Below are 13,854 nucleotides of genomic sequence, written 5' to 3' on the forward strand. Positions count from 1 at the left end.
GTCATCTTGATTAGCTGCATTCTCTATTCCCTCTCTTGTCTCATATTTCGAGATAAAATCATTGGACATTTTCTACTTGGGACTAGTATGATATTCAGGCTGCGAATAGAACAATGTTTTCATATTGAATAGTGTTTCGATGCTATTTAAACAGACACGTGGCTGAAAGCAAAGCCTCCCCGGTTCCATACTAGTCTAGTAGTAGATTCATTACGCTCGGATGCATCAAGCCTAAAGGGCACCTATACGCTATTTTTGGATACATTGTGGTCATGGTCTCATTTCGAAAGAAAGAGCTGTACCGGCTGCAAAAACCCCTCGAGCCCATACGTTATATCCTGAACGTTTCCTTTTTGTTATTGTATATTCTCCAAAAGTAATAACCCATCTCTCTGAGACACCGGACCCCCCACGTGTCCATTCTCGATTAGTTTCGTGAACCTCTTCCCACAGTAGCGATTTACCAAGAGTACTTCTCATATTAACGCCCGAAGTAGCTGACTGCCTCGCTGGTGGCAACACCAGATTGCAGACGAAGGACTGACGAATCGACATGCAATCGAACCGAGGGCAGGTGAGTCACTGTGAGAAAAATCGGCTGCAGGTAGGCAGGTCAGTTGTTCGAAGGGTCGTCGACGTTGTGAAGTTGCCGACGTGTTTCTTTTGAAAGGCTCCCGCCGCGTCATCCCAACCAATAAAGGTTTCACCAGAGTTTCGATTTGGAAAGTTCTCAGCTTCAGCTAGACCTTGCAGTCCAACTTACTGACGTCCCTCACCACGAGAAGGTGACTTTCCACGAGGAACTTGAATCTCAGGCATGTGCTTGGACGCTATCTACAATTTTGCCAATCACGTGCCATCTCGCGTCTCTCTACCCGATCAGGCCGCGAAATTTTTTGTCACGTGTTACGTGCCCCTCCTACGGAATTCAAATTTATCTATACCATGTGCAGTGGACAGTGTTGCGTTCTAACTGCTTGTCTTCAGTACTTCTCGCAAACTCCCTCGCTACGATTTTGGAGACCAGTCTCACGCACTCAATTACTCTACCGACCTATTCGTATACGATCACGAATCACGAGCATCCAAGATGACAGAAGAATTTGGGATTATTGCAGAGGAGGGCTTCACATACGAGACTAAAGGCGCTATACTCTTTCGCGAAGTCGACTACAAAAGGAAAATTAAGGGAAAAGCCCAGTCAATAGAGATTTATGATCCAACAGTCGATTATGCAACCCCTCCATATTTCAAGGCTGAAGGCAACCCCGAAAACGAAATTACTGCAATTGTCCCTGCTGGACATCGTGTTGTTGTAATTGCAGCTCCGGTGATTGGAGCAACTGCAACAATCACACGCGAATAATTTGTGCCCCCATATCATATATCAACGCTACTCCAGCTTCGTATCCGACCACTAATGTAATGGATACATCATGATTTCGATCTTTTGGGACAAAAACACTCAGGCAATCGGTTCTGTCTATACCGACTTCCCGCGGTCTCATCACGTTGTTTGCGAAGAATTTTCGCTCCCATTTCCATTGCTTGCTGCCTTCCATGGCTGTTGGAAGGCGTTGAATCAGAAGTGGAAGGTTACTAGCCGGCATGGCTGATCCTTTATAGTCAATTTCTGTTCTTTTATCAGCATCCTTTGTGCATATCATGGCGTTATTATCGCTTACCGTTGCTTCGCTTAATTAACTTTATTTTTTCTTGTCTATCTTCATCTTCATGGGTGACACTTTCTGTGGTATGCTTCCTCGTATGTTGCACCACGTCTTGCTGATGGTGCTCGGTTGTCATCACTTGTTGCAGGGAAGCTGAGGCTGTAAGTGGTGGAGCATGAGAAAACACATTCAAATCTGATTCATATGACGTTGTCGAGGTTGCTTTCTGGACAGTTGGTTCGAGATCGGTATCATCTTGTAACGGATGTGCATTTTTTCCATGCTCTTCAACATCGACACCACCCACGCCCTTGCAGGATGAGATTTTGTCATCAACTCTGTTGTCAACAACGGATTGTATGGGATCGATAGCAGCTGGGTCTTCACACCACTTCATTTCTTCTACATTGTACTCTAAAGTCCATTAGTATAACTCTATAACAGCAAGATGGCGGACTGACTCGCAAGAAAAGCCTTTGTGTTATCCTTCCTGGGGGTGTTTGACACAACTTTCCGGATTTGTTCACGTAAAATCCAATGAGCGGGAAATGCTCTTTTCTCCACATAATTCTCAAGATTTCGAGCAAGCCAGGAGAACTCTTGGTCGGGAAGGGAGCTCAGACCATTGAAAGCTATCATGAAGAAGATAATGGCTTCACAGTTCAACTTCAAAATCTCATTCCACCTTGGTTTGCAACTTTCGGAAAGCTTTTTAATGTTGTAATTAATTCGTCTAACAGGAAGATCACTGCCCTGTTTCACCAGTTTGGAGTACGAAGCGAGCCTTTGTAATATCGGAATCTGATCACCAAGAGCGGCAAGTTTAGACTGTAATGTCGAACATAGTTGGTCATCGATATCGTCCAGTTGAAATAATGTAAGATAGAGCATATCAAGTTGATCAAGCATATTCTGAGTCATCATGTGGCATATGATGTTAAAGTGTTCACAGTTACAGACTAGCATCGAACACATGTGTTTTGGAGAAAAGGTGTTGTTAATGATAAGTTGAGAGTTCAGCAAATTCTGCACTTACAGTTTTAGCTTCACTCTGAACACGCTGCACGTGGATGTTATGGGTGCAACGCTGAAATACTACCGATCATCCTACAAGTAGCCGACTTGGCAGCACCAGGTACAAGCCCGACCCCTGTCGCGATGATAATTTGGTCCCCTTACTGCAAAGTTGGGATGAACAGCAAGGATAGAAAGCTCTGAGAACCAATCATGAGATCGAACTTATAAGAGCCAAAGTTTAATTGGCACTATTTATTCAGGGTCTGAAAGATTGGTCTTCTTGTAATGTACTACCGCCAACTCTCCTTTCACCCCACCTCCTTCCATTAGTCTATGCTAACACCAACCAACGCGCGCGGTTTAAAATACTAAGCTAGGTGGTTTGTCAGGTTCGAAACCTTGGAAGCCAAGCTTTTCACACGTGGAGATTCAAAACGATCATGGCTAATCGCAAGATAAGGTCGGATCTCATTCATTGAGCATTGTAGCTCGTTCACTGAACAAAAATCCCCTAAGATTATTATTCAATCTGCTGTGGATTGCCAGATCAATCCATTACATCCTTTACAGGAGCGTATATATGAACCAGATCACAGTGACTATAAAGATGCTAGCCTTGTCCAAAGTTTACCGCAATTTGTTGGAACAGTCCAACTCCTCCACCAGTTTCAAGTTTACAGAGCAAAATCAACATCAGCCCTAGTCTTCCCTGGATAATGGGTAGAGGAGCATACGACACTACCGGTGTAAAGAAACCTAGCCAGCCGAAACCCCCAAATAGCGCCCACATTTACCTCGCATTATTTCAAACCAGACTGCATAGGCGGTTTTTTCGGACTCGAGCTGTATAAGCAATATGTTCTGTCTTCCAAGCTTATCATCCTTCTGGGGCTGGTGGTACTCATACAGGTACCCGTCTTTGCCTCAGTGGCTCTTAGCCTTAAACAAGCCTTCGCTGGAGAGTGACCCTGTTAGTATTACTATCCCAATGCGGCTTCCCTGCTGTATCTGTCCTCTGACCGCTTACAGGAAGATATAATCCCGGACATCGAGGCCGCCACTCTCTGCCCGAATGAGACGACAGCAATCTATCATGGGTACCGCATGGCCACCATCAATTTTCCCGGTCAAAGAATAACGAAAGAGATTCCTATCATGCATGTCTTTTGCACAGCCTTGGTATGCCTTGATCATTATGATCTCATGGAGCATGGGCCAATCCCGAGATGTGCGAAAGAAAGTATCCTAGTTTCTTTTCTTCACAACCAATGGAAAGTCTGGGTGTCTATTCCATATCTCGAGGCAAGACGTCGGATTCCCCAGCTTCCACGCCTTCCCCATGGACACGATGTGGAGAATTTTCCAGCCTAGTTGATTGTCGCTTCTATCGGGGCCATAGAAATGTATAGTACCTATCAGATCAATGCTTACGCTTACTTTATCACACAGAGAGCTGGTAAATAGAAAAACCAATTAAATATAGATAATCCATCATCTATGATAGATTAGGTGGCTTTGAGCTCCACCCACTGATGAGAAATCATCACTAAAGGCTTTACCTAACCTATGCCGCAGCCGCCTACGGTTGTGATCAAGGAGATAGCATTGGTTCTGTCAAAGCGCCCGCATCCACGTCCAGCACTCTATTATCGTCTTCAAAATACCCGAAAATCACTGTACGCTCAATCAAGTATCAGGAGCCAGATTTGAATACTGCAGAAATAGCATATGCAACTGGTCAGCGCCGGTCGTGGCACCGGTTATCTTATGAGAGGCTGTGGACGAATGGGGAGCATGCCATTAGGAAATCTACTATCACCAGCGCTATTGTATGCGATTTTTTTCATCGTGATTGATTGGTGATGCTGTCGCTTTACGTGACCTCAGGCGCACTACAAAAAGCAATTTCACCTAAGCCTTAACTTGATCTAGCGTTCCCAGTCTAGATGACAGATGTGAAATTGCATTTCCTGCTCATCACTACTGCAAGACCTATTCCAAACTTAGCAAATCGCTTGAATTTCTATTCTAGTGAACACGACGTGTTTGCAAGTTCTCCACATTGACAGATTTCTCAATACACTAGCTGCTTCTCTTTACCGTTATGAAAGAAGGATCAAAAGGTACAATCTGACATTAGTTCTAGTAGGATGTGGTGCGTTAATCAGTACTTGAAAAATATATAAAGCTACACTTTGCCGATGATATGTGTGAAAGATTTCTTATAACTCGATAACAACAGCACTGTGTTTTTTGAAATTACTGAAAAACAATTAAACGAAAATTACGATGTGAGTAAACCAAATACGCATACATTTCTAATATTCTGACGGCCCAAACTGTAGGTCGACAGCCGAATTGATCGCCAGTATCGTCACAAGAGACCAGTGGCTGAGGACTGAGGACTACTTTGCTGGGCGTGCTCGAAGAGTGATAGATGAGGGAATCTATTGGAGCAAATCTAACGAAGAGCTCGATGAGATACTTTCAGAGCGTGATGCAGAGCTGAAGGAAATCTATTTCAATATTCTGAGACGCTATCAGCTGGTGGCGGCTGGAAAGGACGATTGCTCGGTGGAAATGATGCGGCAAAACGTGGTGCAGCTTCGACAGGCAATGAAACAAGATCATAGTGTTATATTGATGAGGAATTGCTGACGAGATGGGACGACGAATTGCACAAGACTATCAAAAAACCACATGTACTGCTACAGAATTTGGCTTGTATTCAACATATGATTCGACAGAATGATGCACTACTAGCCTACATAGAAGATGAAAATAGATTCCCCCTGAGCTCAGACGAATCTGTATACAAAGAAGCACCCAGTCCCTATCATTACTCACCGCAATTATGATCTAAATTCAGGGCTACAAGGAGAACCACCCTGGATGCCCCCCATGGCGCAGACGAATGCATATCTGTCTTGGAATTTTACACTAATGTGAATTCATTCCACACAATGTCACTGAATTGGGCGTTTAAACCAATTTCATCTACTCCTCCGTAAAATAACAACAACATAAATTTAAGCTAGATGACCCATCAAGCTAGACAGATAGACATCTATTCATCTTCTCATTCCCTGGTCTAAAACAGGAACTACAGAAACCCAATCATCAAATGGTTCATTTTTCATCACAAAGATCATGACGGTAGAGCGGCAGAGTTCCTTCGATGGGAACTCAGGGGTTACGGACAAACGATTGAATCAGATCTCGGACCTGTACTTCTTCGAGCTGAAAACCCAGAACGAATCATACAGATCGTTTGCAGTAGGGCGTATGCTAGGAGCATTTGTTACAAGGATTATTGGCCGCTATATCCGAGACTCGTCTACCTGCTGTATGTTACGAGCGAAAAGATCAACAAGGAGACGCCGACAGTACCAATAGCGAATCTGGTGATGAGGAGTTTTGAAATTGGAGCGATAACGATCATTGTTCGGTTCCGAAGTGAGACAGGGAAAGCACTAAAAAGCTATTTCTGCAAATGCCAAATAATCCTCTGTCCTGCAATCTAATGGGGCCAGTGAATCAAGGCGAATGGATGTTCGTAAATGTCCATACCTGTGCCATCTCTCGTTAGCTGATTCTTTTAATGGCAAGCGATGACTTGGATCCGGAGGAACAAATAGGACTAGATTCAAACCTGCAGGGCTGCCATTCAAACGAACACAGATTGAGTTAACTGAAACTATATAAAGTAGGCATCAACCCAACTTGTGTTGCGATGTAATTAACTGTAACTATCTCATTTCCAGTCTTTGTCATAGTAAACAAACAGAGCAAACATTATTATATAAGCCAACCGACTATGAACGTCTCCACAAGAGCGGGGCCTGGAGCTGCCTACAACTACGAAATGGAGGTCCTCGGCTATCAAGTTCGAAAGGGTCTAGGCAGACCAGGTCACGAGATACTTGACGGGGTTGCAAATGAAATCGACGCCCTTTTCAGTCAATCCGCGCCTAGCGAAGCCGCATCAATTTCTGTGAAAGGCGGACCGAGATGTGGTTACTTTATCGAACATGGTCTTGATGTGTGTTCACCCTTGTGTCTGTACTATCATTTTCTGATTACAGCGTAGTTCCTCGACACCGTTAAATCATATATTCGAGATCAATATCCTGTCCGACAATCCCTGAAAATCGTGCGTCTCCTTCGATCGCAACAAGGACGAGTACATATGAAAAGGGACCAGTCCATAAGCATTATTAAAGTTGCACCAGGACGAGATCTAGTTACATTTCGTCTTTCTCTTCCTGGATCTCCACTGCAAGGAGCAGTGTCTAATCTTGTTCTTCGTGAGGATGAGTTGCTCTTTGTCCTAGGATCTGTGACCCTTGAGATTGAAGATCCGAACGATACGGCAATCATCTGGGTGGGATATTCATCAAACCCTGTGGGAATGGATATACTGAACACAGATGTGCTTGATTTTGTACTGAAAGGAGCACATGAAGTCTAGTATATGCGGCGGCAATACAGTCCCTGATAGGTTGCAAGTTTTGGCGACATGCAGGCACTATAAGAGCGGATCTTTTCGTATTTATCACTCCGCAGCAGATTGACAAGCTCTTCAATATCTGAAAAATGTTCGAGCATATACCATGTCGACATGAGAACCAATGAAATCCCAGGTACTCCGCTTTGCTTTTCTAGATCGATCCATTTTTGACCAATCTTCAGAGCCTTTCTTGTAGTCCCTTCCGGAAGTTCCCGTGCCACAACAAAAGAGTCGGTAGTACCGTAAACTCTCGCCCGTAAAGGTTGCGCAGAATCTTGCCAGGCGTGTGTGTAGTCAATAGCTAAATCTCTCACACAGAGCAGACGGGGTAGATTCAGTGGATGACTTTTCGATGTGCTATTGTACGCTGCAGTTCTGGGATGTTCCCCGGGAGGAGCCCGAAATTGGTATATTGCAGCTGTGTGATCGATCTCTAGAAATTCTTGGATGATCTCGAAATCCGCTAAACATTTCTGGAGAATGTCTTCCGCAGTGCGACGCTGGCTCATCTTCGCGACTCAAAATTCGTGTATATCGCCAGTGGTGGGGGCTCTTGCACTGATAACTAGTATGTATCGTCGCACGACCGATTCTAACGAACCGGAACTGAAACCTAACTTATACGTCAAACAAAGCGGGATATCCTTTCAATCCAGCGAATGACACTTTACCTAATGAGGTAAGTGACTCCAGAACCCCTTCCGGTGGCGTCGAAATTGGACCCGCTATCAGTGGGGGTAATCTGTCTGGCGATATCGCTGAATGCGCTAGTAATGCCATTTCTGCGCGATTGATTTCGCTAATGCTTCTGTATCACCCATACTCCCTAGTGCCTGTTCGCTGCTTCTCCACTTTAGCATTACTTTTTCAATTTTCATTACGCAGGTCTAGACTCCTAACCCTGCAGCTCCATGCCGGTTGCATTTAATTGAAGCGCATGCCAGCCTTGTCGGGTTGATATTTTCACTTGTCAACAAAGCAAGCTGAATTATGACAATGGCGGTAAGCTCACAAGAGAGATATGATAAGCTATATACTGCTTATTATAACTTGTATGTCTTCAACCTTATCCGACATACTAATAAGCTAACATATCTAGCCTTGTTAAGCAGCTGGGTTATCGACTTATTCGCATTTCGGATCTTGGAAACACCGACGTGGTGAATATCCTCTCGCTACCTCAGCACCCTACTTGGAGCAGAGTCGAGCTCAACGATGGATCCTGGGAGTATGGTATGCCTATCAGTCATATCAATGATTTTCAAAAACTTGTCCAGAACGTTTCCAAAGCGAAGATTGACTTGGAGTATAATCCGCTTTCTCTGCTTGAAGGCGACATTGACTTCCATGCGGCCCACGGTCTGAACGGTATCTGGCTTGAAGCACGAGCTACACGTGTCTATGGGATTCCTAGATGTTTTTACATGCTCCTTATCTATATCCAAAGAATGATTGCCAAGGAGCTCGGTCGCCATCTCGTTTAACAAGGACACCATCCGCATTCCTGTACGACTTTCGAATTATTTTTTTTTTCTCTCTCTGATGTACAGCTCCAAGCCAAAGAGATTGATGTATTATATTTTGTACTCTAGTTTTCTTCCTCGAAACTTTCATTGAACCGAGCCGGGTGTGATCTCATTTCGATCCTAAGAGAGTTTGCAATTCTATTAGCCACTCCAAACGATCATCCTCTTCTTCGTTGAGCAACCCTTCAGCCCTTGGGGCGGTAAATCACAACTCCGCTTCAGCATACTGCAACGTAGACAAGAATCACTCTTCCCACCGAACTGACAGCGAATTTGTTCCTTCCTACATGCATCACAGGCATGATCTGGGAGCTGGGTGGTGAAATGTGGAAAGCTTCTAGAGATCATTTAGCGTTTGTGCATATGTAAGTTGAAGAGATCATGGATCAAAATACGCTGTGTTTACAGGGGAACTTAGCGCTGCTTTCTTTTCCTTTTTCCCAGGCGCCTTTTCCGTCTCTCCCTGCGCTCCTTTGCTGTTCGGTGTCTGCTCTGCTCGCATTGTGTTGCCTGTATTTTGGCCACCTTAATTTGATAAGGAAGAGTTATCAAGAATATAGGGAGCCAAAATATTGCTAAAGGAATAGCAAGTAAGGCAAAGAAAGGAAGGACTGTAAAGTGAAATATTCTCAAGAACGAAATTTGTGTCATGAGTTTTTTTTGATTTTGTGCCAGTGTACTCTGGCACGACACAGGACAAGGTTCAGCGTAATATACCAGAAGTCCGCCATCCGTCATACCAAAGCGGCTCTGGTCATCCAGTTCTCTTGACCTTCGTATTGAGCGTGCAGCATTCCTAAGTGGTTTAAAAACAATCCCTGTTAGCGTCATGCAAGCATTGATTAGATAGACAAGGAACGGCTCAGGATCGAGACTACTATTCGAACAACCAGCGGTGTGACTTGGAAGGTCATCAAGACGAGAATCCGATGGAGTCTAGGCCTAGCAAGTTTTTCCCTATTGTAATTCATGCGAATTCATTTTCACAGGCATGTCGCTGCACATTCAGGGGTAGAGGTCAGCTAGCTCCACATGCATATGCTAATATAGCAACCACCCTACATGTTTTGCTCATGCGGTTGTTGTTAGCAAGATTGAGCTAAATATTACTAACGCAGGATTGAGGCAACACGTCATGTGCAACACATAAATTTCAGCTTAGAGTAAGCGTACTTCTTAGTCTGTTTACTCCTTCTAGCGCCAAGTGTAGACAAATCAGCTCTTGTTTGACTCTAAATCATGAAAAAACACAATGATATAAGACTATAAAAGCACTAAGCAGACCAGATGTACGATGAGCGAGATTCAAGGCGCTCAGATATGCAAAATCATGGAAAAAGTAAGTATCAATGACATATGCTTAAAATGACTTTCCCCAAACTGACACTATAAGCAGCCAAACACCTACCATCATGTTGAAAACAACAATTCTCCTCCACCAACTGAAGAATCTCCTGATCTGAAGAAAATAAAAGCGTGGATCGTGAAGTTAAAGATGCAAGTGGAGCAGACGGATACCCGATGCAAAAAGATGGAAGTCGAGATCAATGAGATGAACAGATCACACAATGCCCAAATCATTGAGATGAACAGATTACACAATGCCCAAATCAATGACATGAAAAGATTACACAACGCCCAAATCCTATCATACCACACTCATGGCGTTACGGCGATACAGAAAATGGTCCAGGAAGTTGATCATTTACGAAAACGCGTCACTGAAGTCGAGCGAGCAGAGGCAATAAATATAACAAAGGGGTTTTAGGTCGATGTGCGCATATGTAGTCCTAAATAGGTTAGCTAGAGATTGATCACATTGATGCAATAGCAAAATTAACCACATTTTTAGTCTGGCCGAAGTAATAAACTTGCATGTCTTGTTAGGTTCTGTTTATGTAGGTATTATATCTACCTTATTGGCTCTCTCCTGCTTTAGCTCCTGCATCCTCAATGCCACGTAGCGCTGAATATTTGTACATATAATAAGGGCTTTAGTCTGAAAGTTGCATTTTTGGCAGATCAACGGAACATTCACATCTCATATCAAATAGTTGCATTCACAAATTCACATCTATTCCTCAACAACAGCCTTGAATGATCCTGATAATGGCCGCCAATCTCTGCTCTCTGCCATTGGAGACTCTTATCGAGGTGTGTAAACATCTCGATCCGGCAGATTTTGTTTCTACTGTCCGAGTGAATAAGGACTTGTACCGACGATTGCGTGGGAATCAGCCGGGTAAATTCATCCTTGAAGTACGTTTGGATGATCAAAAATTATGTCTCTAGAGGCTAACAAGCGTTTTAGTCGGTTGCTCGGTGGTCAAGAGAAGCCTATACCGCTCGCGCAGGGGAGATCAAGTTCTGGGAGGCATTAAACAGCTACTATAACCGAATACAGGCTTCTGCCAAAGCCTCACCTTATTCAGTGGCGGTGTTGCCAGACACATCAGAATTCATCTACCAGGACGGAGTCGTTGTATACGTCATGAATTATGAAATTCGTATACGGGGCGTTTATCGAAATGCTGAAACCGAGGAAGTTATCAATTTGGATGCTGCCCTGAATCAGATCATCCCATCCAATCAATGGATCATCAATGATATGGTTCTTCTATACTATTATTCAAATATATTGGCCTTTCAGGTCAAGTTGAACCGAGGTTCATGGCTTCTTGTTGTCGACACACGTCAAGAGCACTACAAAATCAAGACCGATCTACCAGAGGTGGAGGAGATATTCGTGCGGCACAATGGACTTCATCTTTTTGTTGTCTTCTATTCCGAACACTATAATTGGCATTGGGCTATTCGAAAGTTCGACCTTCTTCAAGAAATCGAGATAGGGGAGCCAACTATTTTAGATGACTTTGGAGACTTCGGAGATACTAGCCAAGGCGTCTGCTTTGAGATATTCGGTGATAATCTACATGGAGTCTCCAACCACATGACCAGAACGGAGCTAAGAAGTGATCGCTCTTTCTACAAGTGGATATGTCTCGCACCTGACTCGAAGTCCCGTAGGATTACAGCGAAAAAATTATTTAGGCGATATCATGACCTACATGAAGGAGTTTTAAAGTACGCCGAATTGTCGTTACAAGTCGATGAAAGTACCGGGAGACCCATGATCCTTGAATGTCGCCACGAGAGACGAGGGTTGGACGAAATATCTTGTCGAACGTATTACGGTGAATTACTGCCGGGACCCGAGGAATTCAATGATGGCGAACAAACAGTTGATCTACCTTTACTTGGTCCGACGAGGGAGGAGCTGAGGGCATACCGTAGTGACAAGCTTGTGCATCCAGAATACTCAAGTGAATTCTGTGAAAGACTTGACTTCTCTTTACCAAACACAATGTACAGCTTTTACAATTCATCCTCCGGGACGTTCTTGGACCTCATCAATGATCCTGTGCCGAACAGTCTAGTTGCCACACCTGAAAAGAGATTTCGCCTACGACTCAACTCACACAGATGCACGGGGAGCGACAAGAAACATGTCTCGACTCAACTCTGGCCTTCAGACAACAACGTGGGATTGATGAATCCATTTGGTACTTCCTTCCAAAACAAGGTGGTATTTGCCAAGGCCGACGAACGATCTGTGATCTACTCTATGACATCTGATACAGAAACGAAAGCAATCATCTTGATCAGTTTCGACCCAACAATACGATTTTCTTATATGCACCATGAAAAAAGAGAAACAGTTAACCAATCACCATTCAAACCTGAGCAATGGGTACGAACCGAGCCGGCGACGAGATTTCAATGGGTTTGGGATAGAGAAAATACAGCCAACAGCTTGTAACATCATCTACTGTATGTGCAGCATGATATAATGACACACTGGGGATAAACCTATACTTAAATAGTGGAGATATTTTAGAATAAAAACGCTTGGTGATTGATGTGCGTGAACTATTTCTTACTTGTTATGAGGGCTCTGATTTTTAATCCTAATCATCCTTGATCATCCCCAGTGTTCGTCCTCAGTCGTCCCTATTCGTCCGTAATCGTCCCGCTTCACTTCAACTTGGTTTCCTATAATTGGTTGTCCGAGTGGAGTACCTCTTTATTTAGTATCCACTAGACCAGAACAAGTCACGTGTAGCGACCAAGGTTGTTATCTGCGAACCACTCGAGGCTTTCTCTCAATGCCAGCATCGCACTTACTATACTTTGAACTGGAACTCCATCCAACTCATTACCAAGATTCTATGGCTGGTAACAGCTCACCAGATTACAAGGCTCTCTTCCTCAAAGAGGCAGAGTTACGAAAACAAGCAGAAGCGCATACCCAACCGACAACCTTTAGGGTGTTTGTCCAAGCCTGTCACGATCTACTTTCTCGTCCATTGAAAGCCGGCACGCCAACTAAGTCCACGAAGGGCAAGATCCCGCCACCTACTGGAAAATACTGCCCAACACGACTTCGCTACTGGTCGGACTGTCCAGTACAGCAGCAGGAAATTTTTAATGCGGTTTACACTTACCTGCAACCTACGGAGGAAGATGCACTCCAGATATTCGCACCCCTAGCTGAATTACACGGCCTCAGTCGACGCTTTTCCCGCCGAGAGCTGCGAAGTGAAAAGGACCTCGAGAGTTACGAGCGATTCGCAGTCGAGGACCATGTCCATGATATCATAGCTGAACTGTGCAAGATACCGGGCGCCCGACAGAGATTCCAACTTGGCAACGGGATTATGTTTGACAACCATTCGAATGCCTTAGAGGAGCCAGAAGATGACGATGAAACACCAAGTACACAATATTCGAGACCGGACCAGTTTTGTATCCATCGAGTCGACGGCACCACCAATACCTTACTGACCACGGTCGAGTACAAGCCGCCGCATAAGCTCAGAATAGAGGACGTACGATCGGGCCTCCGATCCATGGAGTTTTGGAAGGATGTCGTTAACCGGAACAAAATACCTACCGATAAGAATCAAAAGCTGAAGTACAACGCAGAACAACTGGTTGGCTCTGTGTTGACTCAAGAATATCACGTTATGATTCAAGAGGGCCTAGAATACTCTTATATCACGAACGGGTTGTCTTTGATTCTTCTCCGGATTCCATATGACGATCCGAGTACGCTCTATTACTATCCCTG

General features: G+C 44.2%; 5 protein-coding genes across 6 annotated transcripts; 4 read left to right on the forward strand and 1 right to left on the reverse strand.

The window, feature by feature from the left end:
- Positions 1-98: 98 nt before the first annotated feature.
- Positions 99-2,591, reverse strand: TSTA_037120 (uncharacterized protein; the record flags this gene model as incomplete). Of its 2 annotated transcripts, XM_002480880.1 has the most annotated exons (3): positions 99-1,633; positions 1,686-2,084; positions 2,132-2,591. In XM_002480880.1, 3 exons carry the CDS (start codon positions 2,589-2,591, stop codon positions 1,353-1,355), a joined length of 1,140 nt encoding a protein of 379 aa, XP_002480925.1. In that variant the 3' UTR covers positions 99-1,352. The 2 variants fall into 2 exon arrangements, with proteins under 2 accessions (XP_002480925.1, XP_002480926.1); XM_002480881.1 differs by having other exon boundaries at positions 99-2,084.
- Positions 2,592-6,504: 3,913 nt separating this feature from the next.
- On the forward strand, positions 6,505-7,304 carry TSTA_037130 (uncharacterized protein; the record flags this gene model as incomplete). Its single annotated transcript, XM_002480882.1, has 2 exons — positions 6,505-6,729; positions 6,778-7,304. 2 exons carry the CDS (start codon positions 6,505-6,507, stop codon positions 7,156-7,158), a joined length of 606 nt encoding a protein of 201 aa, XP_002480927.1. The 3' UTR covers positions 7,159-7,304.
- An 862-nt stretch (positions 7,305-8,166) lies between these two features.
- On the forward strand, positions 8,167-8,804 carry TSTA_037140 (uncharacterized protein). Its single transcript, XM_002480883.1, has 2 exons — positions 8,167-8,249; positions 8,297-8,804. The coding sequence occupies exons 1-2, from the start codon at positions 8,188-8,190 to the stop codon at positions 8,679-8,681; spliced, it is 447 nt and encodes a 148-aa protein (XP_002480928.1). The 5' UTR covers positions 8,167-8,187; the 3' UTR covers positions 8,682-8,804.
- Positions 8,805-10,832: 2,028 nt separating this feature from the next.
- TSTA_037150 (uncharacterized protein) lies at positions 10,833-12,786 on the forward strand (the record flags this gene model as incomplete). Its single annotated transcript, XM_002480884.1, has 2 exons — positions 10,833-10,982; positions 11,035-12,786. 2 exons carry the CDS (start codon positions 10,833-10,835, stop codon positions 12,541-12,543), a joined length of 1,659 nt encoding a protein of 552 aa, XP_002480929.1. The 3' UTR covers positions 12,544-12,786.
- Positions 12,787-12,889: 103 nt separating this feature from the next.
- On the forward strand, positions 12,890-13,802 carry TSTA_037160 (uncharacterized protein; the record flags this gene model as incomplete). The annotated part of the gene is made up of 2 exons (XM_002480885.1): positions 12,890-13,717; positions 13,770-13,802. 2 exons carry the CDS (start codon positions 12,890-12,892, stop codon positions 13,800-13,802), a joined length of 861 nt encoding a protein of 286 aa, XP_002480930.1.
- Positions 13,803-13,854: the final 52 nt, after the last annotated feature.

This window comes from Talaromyces stipitatus, genomic scaffold (assembly GCF_000003125.1).
Source record: "Talaromyces stipitatus ATCC 10500 scf_1105507295541 genomic scaffold, whole genome shotgun sequence".
NCBI classification, from domain to species: Eukaryota; Fungi; Ascomycota; class Eurotiomycetes; order Eurotiales; family Trichocomaceae; genus Talaromyces; species Talaromyces stipitatus.